General features: G+C 38.6%; 1 protein-coding gene across 6 annotated transcripts in view; it reads right to left on the bottom strand.

Moving 5' to 3' along the window:
* Window positions 1–16,315, bottom strand: part of LOC134212016 (dual oxidase) — a 189,287-nt gene that overhangs the window by 31,165 nt on the left and 141,807 nt on the right. For all 6 annotated transcript variants that reach the window (XM_062689496.1, XM_062689493.1, XM_062689498.1 and 3 more), the window contains exon 3: window positions 13,954–14,034. In XM_062689496.1, the coding sequence (XP_062545480.1) occupies window positions 13,954–14,034 (81 nt within the window). The remainder of the gene's footprint in view (window positions 1–13,953; window positions 14,035–16,315) is intronic.

The raw sequence follows: 16,315 nt of genomic DNA, 5'->3' as shown, positions 1-16,315 counted from the left end.
GAGACTAAAATGTTTCACGTTTTCCTGGCCATTATTATAATAATCTTGAAACTACTTGAAATTTATTTAGCTTTTTTCTCTGACTGTGTTAATGTAGGAGAGAGACAATTTAAAAACGCTTATCCTTGGCGCGTGCGAAAACAACAATGTTCCACAGGCATCATTATTAATCTGGGTTCTTCCAGACTACCAACATCTCAAACTTCTCACTATATGGGGAATCACTAATATTTGCTAGTTTTTAACACGATTCAAGGAAAAGTTCACTTGCGAATCAAATTAACATTAATCTAAAGCTGAACGGGAATTATTCCTCAACAGCTCAATCAATGTTTGCAGATTGCCAAACATATATACCAACGAAGATTGACTAATTGTCATCTGCATTGAAATGCATACCATTAATTAGAAGAGAGGTGCGACGATAGGCATAAATCTGTTAGTCATGTTCGTTAGGCAAAATTCAAATTCCCCATTCATTACACAGAATTCTGTTTATGAGCTGTGTATTTGGTCGTGCGTTTGATCTTGTGGCGTTCAATTTGGAATACAGGATTCGGGGTATAATAGAATTGACAATTCAAATTAAACTAATTCCCCACATAACAATTCCCTAGATGGAATATTTCTTCGGCCAGAACATTTCCTAGATGTAACTTTCTTCAGACTGTTTTTCTCGTTCTTCAGTGATCGGCACACTTAGTTAAAAAAAATATACTGATAGACAACCGTCTAAGACGAATTAAGTACTCTCCATTTAATTCCACTAGTTAATTTTCGTTATCTTTGCAGATACGTATTTCGACCACAACTGTGTGTCGACCACAGACGACCACACAGTTGTGGTCGAAATACGTATCTGCAAAGATAACGAAAATTAACTAGTGGAATTAAATGGAGAGTACTTAATTCGTCTTAGACGGTTGAATACATTCCACTAAAAGAGCTTTATATATTTTTCTATACTGATAGATTGAAATTTTTAAATAGTTAGTGTTTAATTGAATCATTTGTTTGAGAAACTGCATAAGTCCATTTTACACTATTTCGAGAAAACAACAAAAAACTGTTTTTGAACAAATTTGCACCGAATCTTTCGATTTCTTTGATACAGATCAATAGTTTTTGGCAAAACTCAACACCCTGGGACACTTTCAGTGCAAAAAATGTAAACAGTACTTCACAATTGCTCTTCAAAGTACGTGGACATATGTAGGTTCTCAAACAAACGATTTTTTTCATACATTCGTGAACAAAAAAATTTTTTTCGTGTTTTTTGCCAGAATACGTATTTTTGGACGAGGATTCAGAATATATAAAAATCTCATTTTAGCCAAAAATGTTACATATGCAGTTTCTCAAACAAACGGTTCAATTTGACTTCGAGCAATGCAATATTGTTCATCCAATACATAAACATGAAGTTCGAGGAGCAAGGGTCATTTGGCCGATGACTTTCAGCTAGCCGAATTCCATTTGGCCGAGAACAACATACAGCCGAACAGGTCATATGGTCAAACATATTATTCGACTGAACCTATCCTTTGTTAAGAAAATTATCCTTTGGCTGTTGAAGTCGTTTGACCAGATATATCGTTTTGCCGAAAATGCCGTTGGGTCGAAAGTGGCATTGAACGGAACGGATCATATAGACAAAAATGTCGTTTGGCCAAACAGGTAAGATTAGAGGTGTGCGTCGCCACCGACAGTTTTTAACGATACGCCGCCGCCGATATTTTTGTGTCTGCGCACCGCTGGCTGCTCAAAATCTTTCATGCCACTGATGAATAATTTCTCACGGTGAGTAAAATTTGCACGGTGAATAAACGGCTGCATGTGTTAATCAACAGACGCCTGCGGTATATAATTCGGGCCTGGTGGCCTCACAACTGGATCTCGAACAACGAGCTCCATCGTTGTTGTCACCAGAGGCCGATAGCAACAGAAATTCGGGATCGGAAGTGGGGCTGGGTCGGCCACACTCTACGTAGGGGCGGAAACGAAATCTGTAAACAAGCATTAGACTGGAACCTATCTGGACATCGCAGCAGAGGCAGACCCAGAGGCTCATGGCGGCGAAGCCTCAATAAAGAAATAAAAGAAGACGACCGAAATCTAACCTGGCAAAAGATTAAAGCGATAGCTGGAGACTGCACAGGATGAAGATCTTTCAAGTCGGCCCTTTTGCACCAACGGAGGTGTACAGGACCCATAAGTATGAAAGTAACTGAGTAACATTTGTTAGACCGCACGACCTTGTTATCTTGAAACTGAGCTGTCTTGGTCTGCAATTTTAGATCTTCAACTGGATTAAATCATAACTGAGCGCAATGAAAGCCTCCGTTAGAATTCTTGATGCCACTTCCGATGTTTTTGTGATTCCGTCTGGCATTCCACAAGGGAGTCATTTTGGACCTTTAATTTTCGTGCTATTTATCAACGACGTTTGTGATCAGCTACACTTGTGCAAGCTGCTCCACGCGGATGATCTGAAAAATTATCGTGTTGTTAAGTCAGCTTTAGGTGGATGTGCATATCAAGCCGACATTACGCGCTTATCATCGTGGTGTCAGATAAACGAAATGCAACCAAATGCAAAATCAATACATTTTGCCATGCTCACTCACCAATCAGATTTGACTATTCGATGGACCATTTCAATGGTCAATGTATTCATTTCAAAGACCGGTTTTTAAACCAAGATATACATTGGAATCGAACTCTGCACTCTCGATCATAGATTTGAATTGTGGCCTCGCCGAGTGGGTAAAAAAATAACAATGGAATACGTGTACTTTTAGTACAAAAAAATTGCTTTAATCAATATTTTGCTTATATACCATAAATTGTACAAATATTTAACAAGTAATTATAATATATATTGTTTCTCATAAGTTTTCCTTAAATTTTCCGTTTCCATTGGTTAAATTGATTCTGAATCTGTTGACGTCGATGATCCTTCTTTTTAGAATCAATCAAGGATCAATTTAGTTCTAATACTACGATTAAGCACAGGAGAGAAAGAAAATGTAACTAGAAATTCGTGTCTACTAATTATGAATAGGAAAAATAGAAGTAGGAATTTGTAAATGGAAAGCTTTGTCAATATTTAGGGAAACTGGTCGTCAAAAAATTGTACACTTAAACATACAATAACACCAGCAACATAGAAAAGATTCTCAAGCTGGAAGACGAGAGTTTCTTCAGTAGATACTGGGAGATCATTCTACCGAATGAGCAATTCAAACATAACTAAATCTTGCATTCCACAATTGATAAAAGATAATCTTAAACTGGCCCTCCTAAAATAACAAAATAGATGTTAGATATAAATTAAAATAAATAAATAATAAGTAGTTGTTAATGACTCGTTGATATCGGAATGCATCAGAAAATAAACAAGATGAAAGTTTTTGACATACAAAACTTTTTAGCATGGCAACTATGATTTCGATATAAAAATTGTACAAGGCATATGTCAAAACAAAATTACCATAGGGCACTGCACGGACTGCTTTGTCTCTTTCTCGCTGCAAAGAAATTAGAAAACAACAAGGCCAGTAAACGTCAAAATTTATGAAGTACGAAAGAGAAAGAGATGTTTCCGTGCAGTGCCCTATAGTAGATTTATGGCAAGCGTAAAAAGCTGGTAGGACAACTCTGTCTCGCGTAATACAAGTTTTATTCATTTCCTATCAACAATCTTTTTTATCTCTATCAGAACTATCTAGATATTCATAATAATGTTTTATAGAAATTACTCCTTTTTTTTAATTGCTCATTCTTCAACATTGATTGATGAGATCAGTGTGTTATTTCTGCTTGAAGTTAAATGCATTGCATAAATTCTTTTGGAGTACACCCCACTTGTTTTCAACTTGTTCATGATAGACCTTCTGTCCCTATCGGCGTTTTGTCTTTTCAACCTTTTGTCTTTCGACCTTTTGTCTTTCGACCTTTTGTCATAGATTCCGATAATCTACCTCCGTATAAGCAGAGATGTGCACTCATTGGTTTGCAAACACCCCCTAAGCGCCGAGCGTATTAACACCGACCCGTTTTTTCGTTTTTTCGTCCGATTGGCATGAAATTTTCAGGGAAGAAGCGTCATCATGTCTATTTTGATTTGACCATGATGCCGGTCCGGCCGGATTTATTAAGGGGGTCAGGTGCAGTCAAAAACGGGTCATTTTTATAAAACCATTGATAAATGATTTTAAAAGACAATCTCAATAGATGAGTTTTGAAAGGGTTTGGAAGCCTGGTTCAAAACCGAACAAATTTCGATTAGCACCAAAACCGTATCTTGTGACATACTATACCTACTCTACGATTTTGAAAGACAAGCTCAATAGATAAGTTTTTAAAAGAGGATTTGGACACATTGGCCACATCCGGAAGTGCTCTCGAGAACCTGGTTCCCATAAGAAAGTGGACAAATTTCGATTAGCACCGAAACCCATCTTGCGACATATCAAACTCCAAGATTTTGGAAGACAAGCTCAATAGATGAGTTTTTCAGTGGTTTTGTGACATATTGGCCACATGCGGAAATGTTCCCGAGAGACTGGTTTTCTTAGGGAAGCTATCAAATTTCGATTGGCTCCGAAACCTATCTTGCGACATATCAAACTTCATGATTTTGAAAGACAAGCTCAAGGAAGTTTTTTGGGTGGCAAATATTATCGACTTCCTGGGCATAGTGTATCAATTGTACTTGCCACACAACATACATAATCATGCAATGGCGGGCATAGAAAAGAGTGGAAATGCAAATAGAACACTAAGTTGAAAAGGCATGCCAAGTTCCACTTGGAATGTAGAGCCATAGAAGAAGAACAAGAAGATACTGATGTATTCAGGCTCCCAAGAACGTTTTCGAACGTGGCAATGCGTCCAAAAACTCTCAATAGCTCATCTGCTGCGTTTGTCTTTCTAAATAATAAATTCTAATGTTTCGCAAAATAGGATCCGTGGTTAACTAAAAATCCTCTAATTCCTTGAGAGAAGCAGGCTGCAGGGAACACTCCATATGGCCGATATGGTCAAACTTCCGAATTAATCTATTAAGCTTGTCATTCAAAGTCATTGTATTCGATTCGACGCAAAATGGGTTTCGGCGCTAATTGTTATTTGCCTACTTTCCTTAGCGAATCAGGTCTCCTTGACTTCCGGATTTGGATTCAGGTTCTCAGGAACGTTTTTGAATATGGCCAATGTGTCCGAAACCTCTCAAAAACTCATATATTGAGCTTGTCTTTCAAAATCGTGGAGGTTGATATGTCGCAAGATGAGTTTCGATGCTAATCGAAATTTGTCCGGTCCCCTGAGGGAACCAGGTTGTCACTCTAAAAAAATCATGTATTGAATGTGTTTTCCAAAATCGTGAAGTTTGATATGTCGCAAGACTGGTTTTTACACTACTTGAAAAGTGTCCACTACCCCAGGGAACCAGGTTCCTGGAACATCCGGAACCATGTCCTGGTTATCTGATTGTATCAGAACTAACTTCTGATGCTGGTCAATGATGGTTGGCCACGTTTGCATCAACATTCTGGACATTTATCAATGGTTTAAAAAAAATGACCCGTTTTTGACGGCGCCTGACCCAGGACCACCCTCCCCCCCTCATAAATCCGGCCGGATAAGCACCATGGTCAAATCAAGTTATGTATCAAAAAATAGACACGATGACGCTTCTTCCCTGAAAATTTCATGGCAATCGGACATAAAATAAGCCCATACGGGTTATTTCAATATTGATTTCTAGGTCAGACCGAAAAGGGGTTTATTTTTTACAATTTGTGAAACATGATCAATATTTTTTTTTAAATTACTATATTAACGTGTTTTTTTAACCGATCGTCTGTGCTCTGGGGTCAATGTGACCCCAGGCCATTTTGAAAGGCTGCCATTTTTAAAGTTTTCAACCGATTCTCCTAATTTTTGGTAGTTTGCAAAACTCACCGAGATCTGCCCCCTCTAGGTGTAAATTCGAAAACTTGAAATATCTTGAAAATTAGCGCTACGTGTACTTTGATAAAAAAAAACTTATTGAAATTGTTATAACTTTTTTTTATGATTGACAAATTTTGGATTTTTTTTAGCTGTTTCGAAAGATAATTTCATCATAGACTTTACCTAAGATTGACCATAGGTGGGCAGGTACCTTGCTAGGAGCTTTTCTTTTGTGAAAAAGGGTACAAAAACAGTATTTTTTCTACTTATTTACTTATATCTGAAAATCCTTCCTATTTTGAACTGGATCTTTTAAAAAAGGTTATGCAGGAAGACATGTGCTTTGACTACATTGTAAATATTTCTATCGTAGAAATTGGAAATTTGTAAAAATGATTTCTTAAGCAAAGGTCGTCTGGTGGTCTATCTTAGTTTAAAAGATGAGGAAATTATCTTTCGAAATAGCCCAAAAAATCAAAAATTGGCCGAACAATAAAAAAGTTATACCAATTTCAATTTGGGGTCAATATGACCCCAGAGCATAGAACGTAAGTTTTTTTGGGCACAGACAGAAGGTTAATGGAACATTAAGTTCAACACATATGCACAATAGAGTATATTTTGAGATATCTAATGGTGTTAGTCAAGTTCTGCGCCATTCCGGAAACTTGGTTCCTCCGGGGAAGTGGCCACTTTTTAACGTGACCAATATTGCGAAGTCTATCTCGTAGTCTAAAAGAGTCTGTTTGGAGGAACCTGAGTGGTGTTGGTCAGTTTAAAATTGTTTTGCCGAAAATGTCGTTTGATCGAATAAGTTCCTTCGGGTGAACTGAAACTGAAATGGTCGTTTGGTAGAAAGGGTCATTTGGCCAAAATGGGCATACGGCCGAAAGTGTGTGCTGAATTGATCATTTTGCCAAAAAAGCCGTTTAGCCGAATAGGCCATTTGGCTATTTCTACCAAACGACAATTTCTACCATTTTGTTTATTTTTTTTTACGGCAACTATTCGGTCACATGAATTTTTCGGCCAAACGACCATGTCAACCAAATAACATTTTCAGCCAAATGAACTGTTAGCGTAAACAACTTTTTCGTTTTGTCGCTTTCGGCCAAATGTCATTTTTGACCTAATGCTGTATCGGACAAACGTTTAATTCGGCCTAATGGAATTTGGCTAGATGATTTTCGGCCTAACGTGTTATTTAACCAAGTGGCATTCGAAAAAATTGGATGGCCAACAACTTTATTTAGCCGAAACGGGCGTACGGCTGAAAATGTCGTTCGGCCGACAGGCCAATTGCCCGAACAAGTCGTTTGGCTGAAAAGGTTATTCGGCCGAAATGATCGTTTATCAAAATGGCCATTTGACCGAAAATGTAGTTTGACCAAACGGGTGAATATTTTTGATCACATTACCCGTTCAGAAATCAGCATTTGGCTGTTAGACTAAATGACATTTTCGGCCAAATTGCTCTTTCTGTCGAATAACCATTTCGGCCAAACGACATTTTTGGCCATATAACCTATTCGGCCAAACGACCATTTCTGCCAAACGAAGTGTTAGGGAAGAGTGCTGTTTCGGCCAAATTACCAATTCGGCATTATGTCGCATTGGCCAAATGATTTTTTTGACCAAACTGTTTTCCGTTGTCTAACCGTTTTGCCCAAACGTTCATTTTGAACTGATGAATTTCGAATCAACGTATTATTCGGCCAAATGGATTTCCGTTAAATGGTTTTTGACCAAACGACCCTTTCCCTTTTTAATAGTTTTCCATTGAATTTCCGGAGCATTTCTTATGAACACCACAAAGAAATCTTTGTAAAAATCCAAAGAAATTTCTTCAAAATTCCGTTTTTTTTGTTGAAATACCGTACAGTTTTAAGAGAAAAAAAAAAATCAAAAAATCACGCTAAAATTTTGAACAATTTGGATTAAAATTTTCGTAATTTTCACCGTGGAAATTCCGAATAATTTTCCATAGTTTTTGTTTCTTTGTATATGTCCACATTTTGAACAATCTCCCGCTGAAAGTTTGAAGAATTTTCCGTGTAAATTTCGAAGAATATTGAACAAAAACTTTCCATGAATTTTCCGATCATCTTCCTGCAGAAACTTGGAACAATTTTTCGTGAAAACTCTGAAAACAAAATTTCAAGTAAATTCTGAAGAATTTCTCGAGAAAATACCAAACAATTTTCCTTGGAAATTCAAAAAAAAATATCTTAAAACTTCAAAGTAGTTGCCATGGAAAATTCGAAAATAATTTTCAAATGAATATTTTGGAGAAGCTCAGAGAATTTTTTGGGAGAACTTTATCACATTTTTCCAACAAAAATCATGTTCAGCAGAGAACCTGGGAGAGAAATTATTTTTTTATATCCCACAAAGACCTTTGCGAAATCGAACTTTATTTGCCTGTAGTAGTCATCGTACAAACTATTCGAAATTCGGACCCTTAAATCAAATGATGGCTGCTTATAATAAACATTGCAATGCTATTTGTTTCACTACATCTAAGACTAAATTGAAACAATACTTGCGTACTCAGTAAATGCTTGGTGTGTATAACCTTCATATCGGATAATAGATCGTCCCGGTCCTGTGTATGATTCAGGAGAAGGGGGCTTCCGAATACCAACGACAGGCAAGTACATTTCATCCTTGAGCAATTATGTTCCTGATCACTGTGAAACTTCCAGCCCACATTTCTCGGCGATTTCATGTTCAACCGATGTCTATCGAATACTGAGACGAGGACCATCTTTATGCCAAACCCATATTTCATATTCGGAACCATCGAGACCTATTATCTTCAAACAGGAACGCACTATTGCCTCCAGTATTAAGGAAGCCCCATATCCAATCATCGCAGTCGAGCCTTTCCTGCCGTCGTTCATCAGTCGTCCCTGTCCTGCGTATGATCTTGGAGAGGGGGGCTTCCGAACTCCAACGCCAGGCAAGTTCTTTGTTTGTTTGAGCAATTCTGCTCCTGAACCATTTAAAACTTCCAGACCATGCTCATTCGCGACCAGGCAGTTATTGAGACGAGGACTTTCATCATTCCCTAACAATAGGCGATCGAAATTTGTTTTCTTCAGTCCGGAACGCACGTTTGCCACCAGTATGAAGGAAGCCCCATATCCGATCATCGCAGTCGAGCCTTACGAGTCATCGTTCATCAGACGTTCCGGCCCTGCGTATGATCCTGGAGAAGGGGCTTCCGAATACCAACGACAGGCAAGTATGATGTGCAAGCAGTCCCTTCCGTACCTGATGATATTTCAATTCACAGTGCATCGGCTCCTTATTTGAATAATCCGAATGATATGACTTCATCTGCCGGCGCTGCACCTAAATGCCAATCAGCTACTCATATCGATAGAGCACAATTTTCTGGTATTTATGGTATTCCTTCTCCTTCGTCATTGCGTTTTTATTACCAGAATGTGAGAAGGCTGCGAACGAAAATCGACCGGTTTTTCTTACTGGAGTAGACTCGACATACGACGTTATTGTTTTGACAGAGACGTGGCTTGATGCATCGGTTTTATCAACCCAACTTTTCGGCAGTTCATCCAACGTATTCAGAGTTGATCGAAATGCCACAAATAGCCGCAAAATCAGGGGAGGTGGAGTATTAATAGCTGTTGCGTCTTATTTAAGTTGCAATATTGATTCGGCTCCGGTGAGCAATAATTTGGAACAGCTATGGGTGAAGATCAAATTGCCACAAAACTCTATCAGCATTGGAGTGCTGTACCTACCACCTGACCGTAGGAATGATGAAAATCTGATTCAGCAGCACATCGAGTCTTTGAATTCTGTTTTGTCTCGTTTGAACCCGCAAGACATTGCTTTCCAGTTCGGCGATTATAATCATCCTGAAATGTTTTGGGCTCCTTCTGAAGACGGAGGTCTAGTATTAGATGCCAACCAATCACGATTGACAAGAGCAGGCGGCATGTTATATGATGGGTTTTGCTTTCATGGCCTTACGCAGATAAACTCGGTGACAAACCCCAGTTCTCGCACTCTGGATCTAGTTTTAGTGAACGATGAGGCATTAGCAGCAAATATTCTAGAAGCTGATGAAACGCTAGTCCAAGTTGATGTACCTCATCCTCCTCTAGAGGTCACTGTCCCTGTTCCTTTGCCTGTACGTTTCGATCAAGTTATGGATATCATTCGATTCAATTTTCGACGCGCTGACTACGACGCACTGAACGACGCTTTTTCGTCCATCGATTGGCGTTTCTTGGACTTCGAACTAGATCTCAATGCCATGGTGCAGCTCTTCAACGACGAGATACAACGAGTGATTGAAGCTAATGTTCCGCTACAGCGACCACCGTTAAAACCTCCGTGGGCAAACAAACGTCTTCAAAAATTGAAGCGTGCTAAGCGCTCTGCACTCCGGAGATATCGACTTAATCGCTCGCCTTGTTCCAAACGTCGCTTCTCGCTTGCCAGCAATAAGTATGTGCGCTACAACCGCATCTTGTATGCTCGCTACATAGACCGAATGCAACGAAGTCTGCGCACATGTCCGAAACGATTCTGGTCCTTCGTCCGGTCAAAACGCAAGGAAGATGGGTTGCCTTCTTTAATGTATCTGCGCGAATCCTCTGCTGAAACGGCTTCCAGAAAATGCGAATTGTTTGCTGAACATTTTATGAGTGCTTTTTCCAACATACAAGTATCACCTACACAAATTGACGCTGCCTTACGAGATGTTGTAACAAATAGCATCGACTTCAATATCACCGAAATTTCAGAAGATCAAGTTCTTAATGCAATCCAGAAGCTAAAATACTCCGTATCTCCCGGTCCCGATGGAATTCCTTCTGCAGTTCTGAAGGAATGTTCAACTACGCTTATTGCACCACTCGTAAAGCTGTTCAACAAATCGTTACATCAAATGGAGTTTCCTACTAGCTGGAAGGCATCGTTTTTGTCCCCTATCCACAAGAAAGGCGATAAAAATAACGTAGCTAATTACAGAGGAATAACATCACTGTGCGCCTGCTCCAAACTATTTGAGATTATTGTTAATAATGCCCTCTTCGAATCTTGTAAGAATCATATTTCCTGTGCCCAGCACGGGTTCTATCCGAGAAGATCAGTCAATACTAACCTTGTTGAGTTTTCCTCTGTGTGCATACGCTCTATGGATGCGGGTTTGCAAGTCGATGCTGTTTATACCGATTTCAAAGCTGCCTTCGATCGGGTAAATCATGACGTCCTACTACACAAGCTCCAAAAGTTAGGTGTTTCACTAGCAATCGTCAATTGGCTAAGATCATACCTTTCAGGAAGGTCAATGAAAGTGAGACTTGGCTCGATAGAATCCGACGCTTTCTTTGTCACATCTGGTGTGCCCCAGGGGAGTAACCTTGGCCCATTATTATTTTCCCTGTACATCAACGACGTCACATATGTATTGCCTGCTGGCAATCGAGTTTTCTACGCAGATGACATGAAAATCTATATGATTATTGCGGGTATTGATGATTGCCTGGAGCTACAAAACATGCTGGATTCTTTCGAAGAATGGAGCAAACGTAATTGCCTAGAACTGTGTGTCGATAAATGCAGTACGATTTCCTTCACAAAAAAACGATATCCGTTGCACCATGTGTACACTTTATCTGGACAACCGTTGGAACGACTCGATCAAGTTAGAGACCTTGGCGTGTTGCTCGATAGTGAACTAACGTTTCGACCTCATTACGAAAACGTTATCTCTAAAGCTAACAAACAGCTTGGATTTATTCTAAAGATGGCCGATGAATTCACTGATCCCTCTGCCTGAAAGCTTTGTACTGCGCATTGGTACGATCAATTTTGGAATCAGCAGTGGTGGTCTGGTGTCCTCATGCTAGGAGCTGGATCGAACGAATCGAGGCGGTTCAACGAAAATTCGTTCGCATAGCTCTGAGAAATCTGCCGTGGCGTGATGCACCCATTCTACCGCCATACGAACATCGCTGCATGCTGCTCGGAATCGAAACATTGGAGAAAAGGAGGACCACGATACAAGCAGTCTTCGTTGCAAAAATACTGACCGGCGGGATCGATGCCCCTGCTATTCTAGCTGAATTGTATATTTATGTTCCAGAACGACCTCTACGACGCAGAAATTTCCTGTATCTCGCTCCTCGTAATAGCCGTTATGGTCAGCATGATCCAATAAGGTTTATGGCTTCGCGTTTCAACGATGCATTTAGGTTTTTCGAGTTTGATGAGGGAGCTTCTATATTTGCTAACCAGTTAAGGCTGCGAATGTGAAGTCGCGTGGAAAACAACAGATGCTGTAGAATATATATGTAGATTTTTTAATAGTAATTGACTGTTTTGTAAGTTTCTGTGACTATTTTGTAGACATGTGTGAATAGCTGTTAGTAAACTTCATTAAGACTATAAGTCAGATGGAGGTAACAATAAAATAAATAAATAAATAAATAAATAAATAAATAAATAAAAGTTGTGCTTAGTAATTTAGTAACGGTGAACACCTGTATCAAACGGCCTACAAACATGATTGACGACAATAAATAAATAAATAAATAAAAAAAGAACGTCGGCTCCGGGTTAGACCCCACACTCATCAGCTGCGTGCAATTGAGGAAAATGCGGGTGCGGCCGATATGCAGAAGACCGGAAACTGGTGACACAAGAACGAGTGACCTGGAACAAGACATTACATTCGGTATTGCTCCGGATAGCACACGACCATCATAGGTATAGGTATAGTTAGGTAGAACTATAATACTACACAGTTTTCGATCACTAAACAGCGCCGATATCGCGATTATCAACATCTTCTTATTGGCGAAATACACCACCAAATAGACTCTATTGAGCATGTTTCGCGAAATCATGAAGTTTAACATGTTTCTGATCACATAAAAAAGTGACCACCTTCCCGAGGAAACCAAGATCCTGGGAAGCCGCGAAACCTGTAAAAACCCATCAAGGAACTTTGGAATCTGCTCTGTTGAACATGTGTGTGATATGTTTGATTTTAATGTTAGTAAAATTGTCTTAAAAAAGAATTAAGATACTTTAGTCTGCGTAGTATTGAAGATAGATGGACCATAAATATGACGAAACCAGAAAACGGGATTATTTTAATATTTTATTGATCAACAATACTATTCTTAGCAAATGAGTTCTAATTCACGGTGTGTTTGTCCGAAGAGGCTTATTTTCAAAAAAAAACTTTAAAACACCCCCTACACAAAAGTAGAGGCTCTCCTCTTTCTCGGAGGTGCATTTTTAAAATGTACTATCGGTGGCCATTTTTCCATACATTTTTGGCTATCATTTGAGATTTCTACGGAGTTTGCACCAAAAATAGTGTAAAAATAAAAATTGTTCTAGATCCTCCGATAGAACATTTTAGTTTACCCACGATATGAAAGAGTATATACTTTCACGTGGTGGGTGTCTCAGAGATACTGATTTTTATAAAATAAAATTTCGCCATAGACGTGTGAATTGTCTACATTACTTTCAAGTTAACTCTTGTAACATATGATTTTGAAAACCTACAAGCAACATTTATATGACGTAAGCAGGCCCGCACAAACAAGAAGCTCATCAACCACAGTTATCGCAAGTACACTTGATTGAGTACGCGAAAAGTCACAACGATAATAAAAAGTGACAGATTTTTTCTGAAGCAGAAACTCCCCAGGGGGGATTATGAGAAACTGTAAAGCCGCGTTGTGCAATTTCTCACTCAACCGACTACCTGACATTCAATTTGTGATTGGGATCTTGGAAATGCTGATGCAGGGTGTAAATAATATGTCAAAACTCACGACATATCACTTGGCGCAAGTATCTTCTGACCCAGAGTTAACCAGCTTAGTCATTAAGCGAAGGATATGACCAGGTTGAATTTAATGATCGTATTTTACCAGCGTAATTCTTATTTTAGCCGCTATCCCTTATCTTCTTTTGAATATACAGTGTTTGACTTACCAACAGCTCCCCAGTCCGGGTGAGCCAAATTGTTGTACCATCCATCGTACCGCTGCTTCTCCACATGACTCATTAGCCGTTCTGTGAAAGAAAAGACCAGGCATGGCGATCGTTAGTATGATTAGATAAATCTAAGGCACGGCTGATGAAAATAATTAATGTGCGTCGAAAGGTGTTGAAAACTGCCTCGGTGCCTAACCGATGAACGGCAGGTCCTTGTGCACGATACAACTGAAGAAAAAGGTTCTTTTTTTTAGCATTTGAAAGGAATACGTCTGAAACAAGATCTCTGAGAACGGTAGCACTTATCGCGGAATGACCCGCCACAGTGCCGTCAGTGTAGTGCAGATCGAGCGATAACTGAATGGCAAGGTTGTTGGTGTTGAAAAATTTCGCAACCATTAATCATACGCGGTTTTTTTACTCTTGTTTTAATTCGCGCGGGTTTCAAATTCATCTACTGAAAAACTGACAATCCATGTTGGCATTTTCGGCTCGATTCTTGTCTAGTCGAAGATTCTTTTAGAAAAAAAAGTGTTCTCGACTTCCTGGTACAATAATGGCACCCGGCAACTACTTGGATACAGTTACCAATAAGCATATGCGGTATTTCGAAAAAAATCGTTTCAAGTGGTTCGAAACGAAATTCCGCGGAATTTTGCGGAATTTGAGCATGACGAAATCTGATTTTTTGATTTCGTTTCGTTTCGTAAAATTCCAAAAATTTCGCAAGAAAAAACTAGCTTTTAGCGAAATTTAACGGAATTTCGCGAAATTTCGAAACAAATTTAAGCTTATACCATACTTTATATTTACAAAAATTTCGGCTGCGCCGCTAAACTGTTTTCGAAATTTTATGTTATACAAATTTTTCTATTAACGCAGCCCATTATGAGTTGACAAATAGGTATTTAGTTTTCTTCTATAAAACGTCTTCAGTGTTTTGTTACAAATGTTTAACAGAAAACAAAATGTATATTTAAATCAATTTTCGGGATATCCGATTTGTAACAAAAGTGATCCGACCTAATATTTGAGACGTCAGACTTGGAGTATAAATGTAATCAGATATGATGTCTTTTTTGAGCGCCTCTTTCTTTTTAAAGACCGTTTTTTACCTCCGCTTAGGCCAAAAATGAAACATTTTACTTTCAAACAACAATTTGAATCTTATCTAGAAGTAAGAATTAAAAGTTCAGAGGATTGAAGATATTCCACACAACAATCAATAATCGGCTAATCATCGGCTAATTTTATGATATTCTTTGACTTTTTGCACAACATGTAAGGAACATTGCAGAGTCGTGGGCATTTCTAGATATTCGCATGGAATATGCCAAAAAAAAATCCAGAACGACGGAAAAGATCAATAAAATTGCTGAAAGTTCTTTACTCATGATTGCTTTCAGCTCATACTGTCCATTAGAGTGATTCAAATTTTGACTTTTTTGCTCCCCTATGCTTAAACGATGGCATTTGCTACTTTAATAATCGTCCTAAATTTTTAGGTAATTTGGATCTAATTTGACTGAGCACAAGCAATTTGAAGCTTGTATGAAAATTACTATGAAAACAGCAACTTTTGCAAAAAACCGTTCCCCATCATTGCCCATTATGCTCTAAAAATGTATGAATACGTTAGCAATATAGGAAATTTAACAAGGGAAAACATCGTCGTTGTTGCTAAACAATTTGATACTGGCAACAAAAGTTATTAGGGAAATACTGAATCGTGGGAAATTCAATTTAACACGTAAAAGAATAACATCAATATCAATAATGAGCATTTTTGTTTTCTTTATAATTTTGCTCACAAAAGTCAGATTGCTTCGCAACAACAACTGACTTTCAGCTAAGGATCCATTCTATGATAGCGATGCGTTAAATATATTCAAATAGATTCCGGGATGCTTCACGAAACGATCCTTTACATAAGTGGCAATTCTCATAGTAACTTTCATATAACCTTCAAATGGCACGTGCACAATCAAATTACATCCAAATCAGCTAAAAATTTGGGAGGACTATTAAAACAGCAAAAACAATCGTTTAAGCACAGGGGAGCGAAAAAGTCAAAATTTGAATCACTCTACTGTCCATAGCAGCTGTTTTTTGCGCTGAACTGAAAGCGTACTTTAAGACGAACCCCGATAGTATCCAACCGGTACACTTCCCTGATCATCTTCCAAAGGTCTCATAGATGTGCAAAATTTATCCGCAGTACAAATTGCACGTGCCATCAAAGCATTCACTGCCACAATCCACCTGGTTCCAAAAATATCAAAGTTGCTTTTTTTTAGGTATATTCTTCTTAGGCGACTAACTGGCGCTTATTTTTTGTTGCAACTAAAAATAAGCCCAG

This window comes from Armigeres subalbatus, chromosome 2, assembly GCF_024139115.2.
Source record: "Armigeres subalbatus isolate Guangzhou_Male chromosome 2, GZ_Asu_2, whole genome shotgun sequence".
NCBI lineage: Eukaryota > Metazoa > Arthropoda > Insecta > Diptera > Culicidae > Armigeres > Armigeres subalbatus.
Note: the sequence above shows the minus strand (reverse complement) of the source record. Positions and strands in the feature narration are given on the sequence as shown.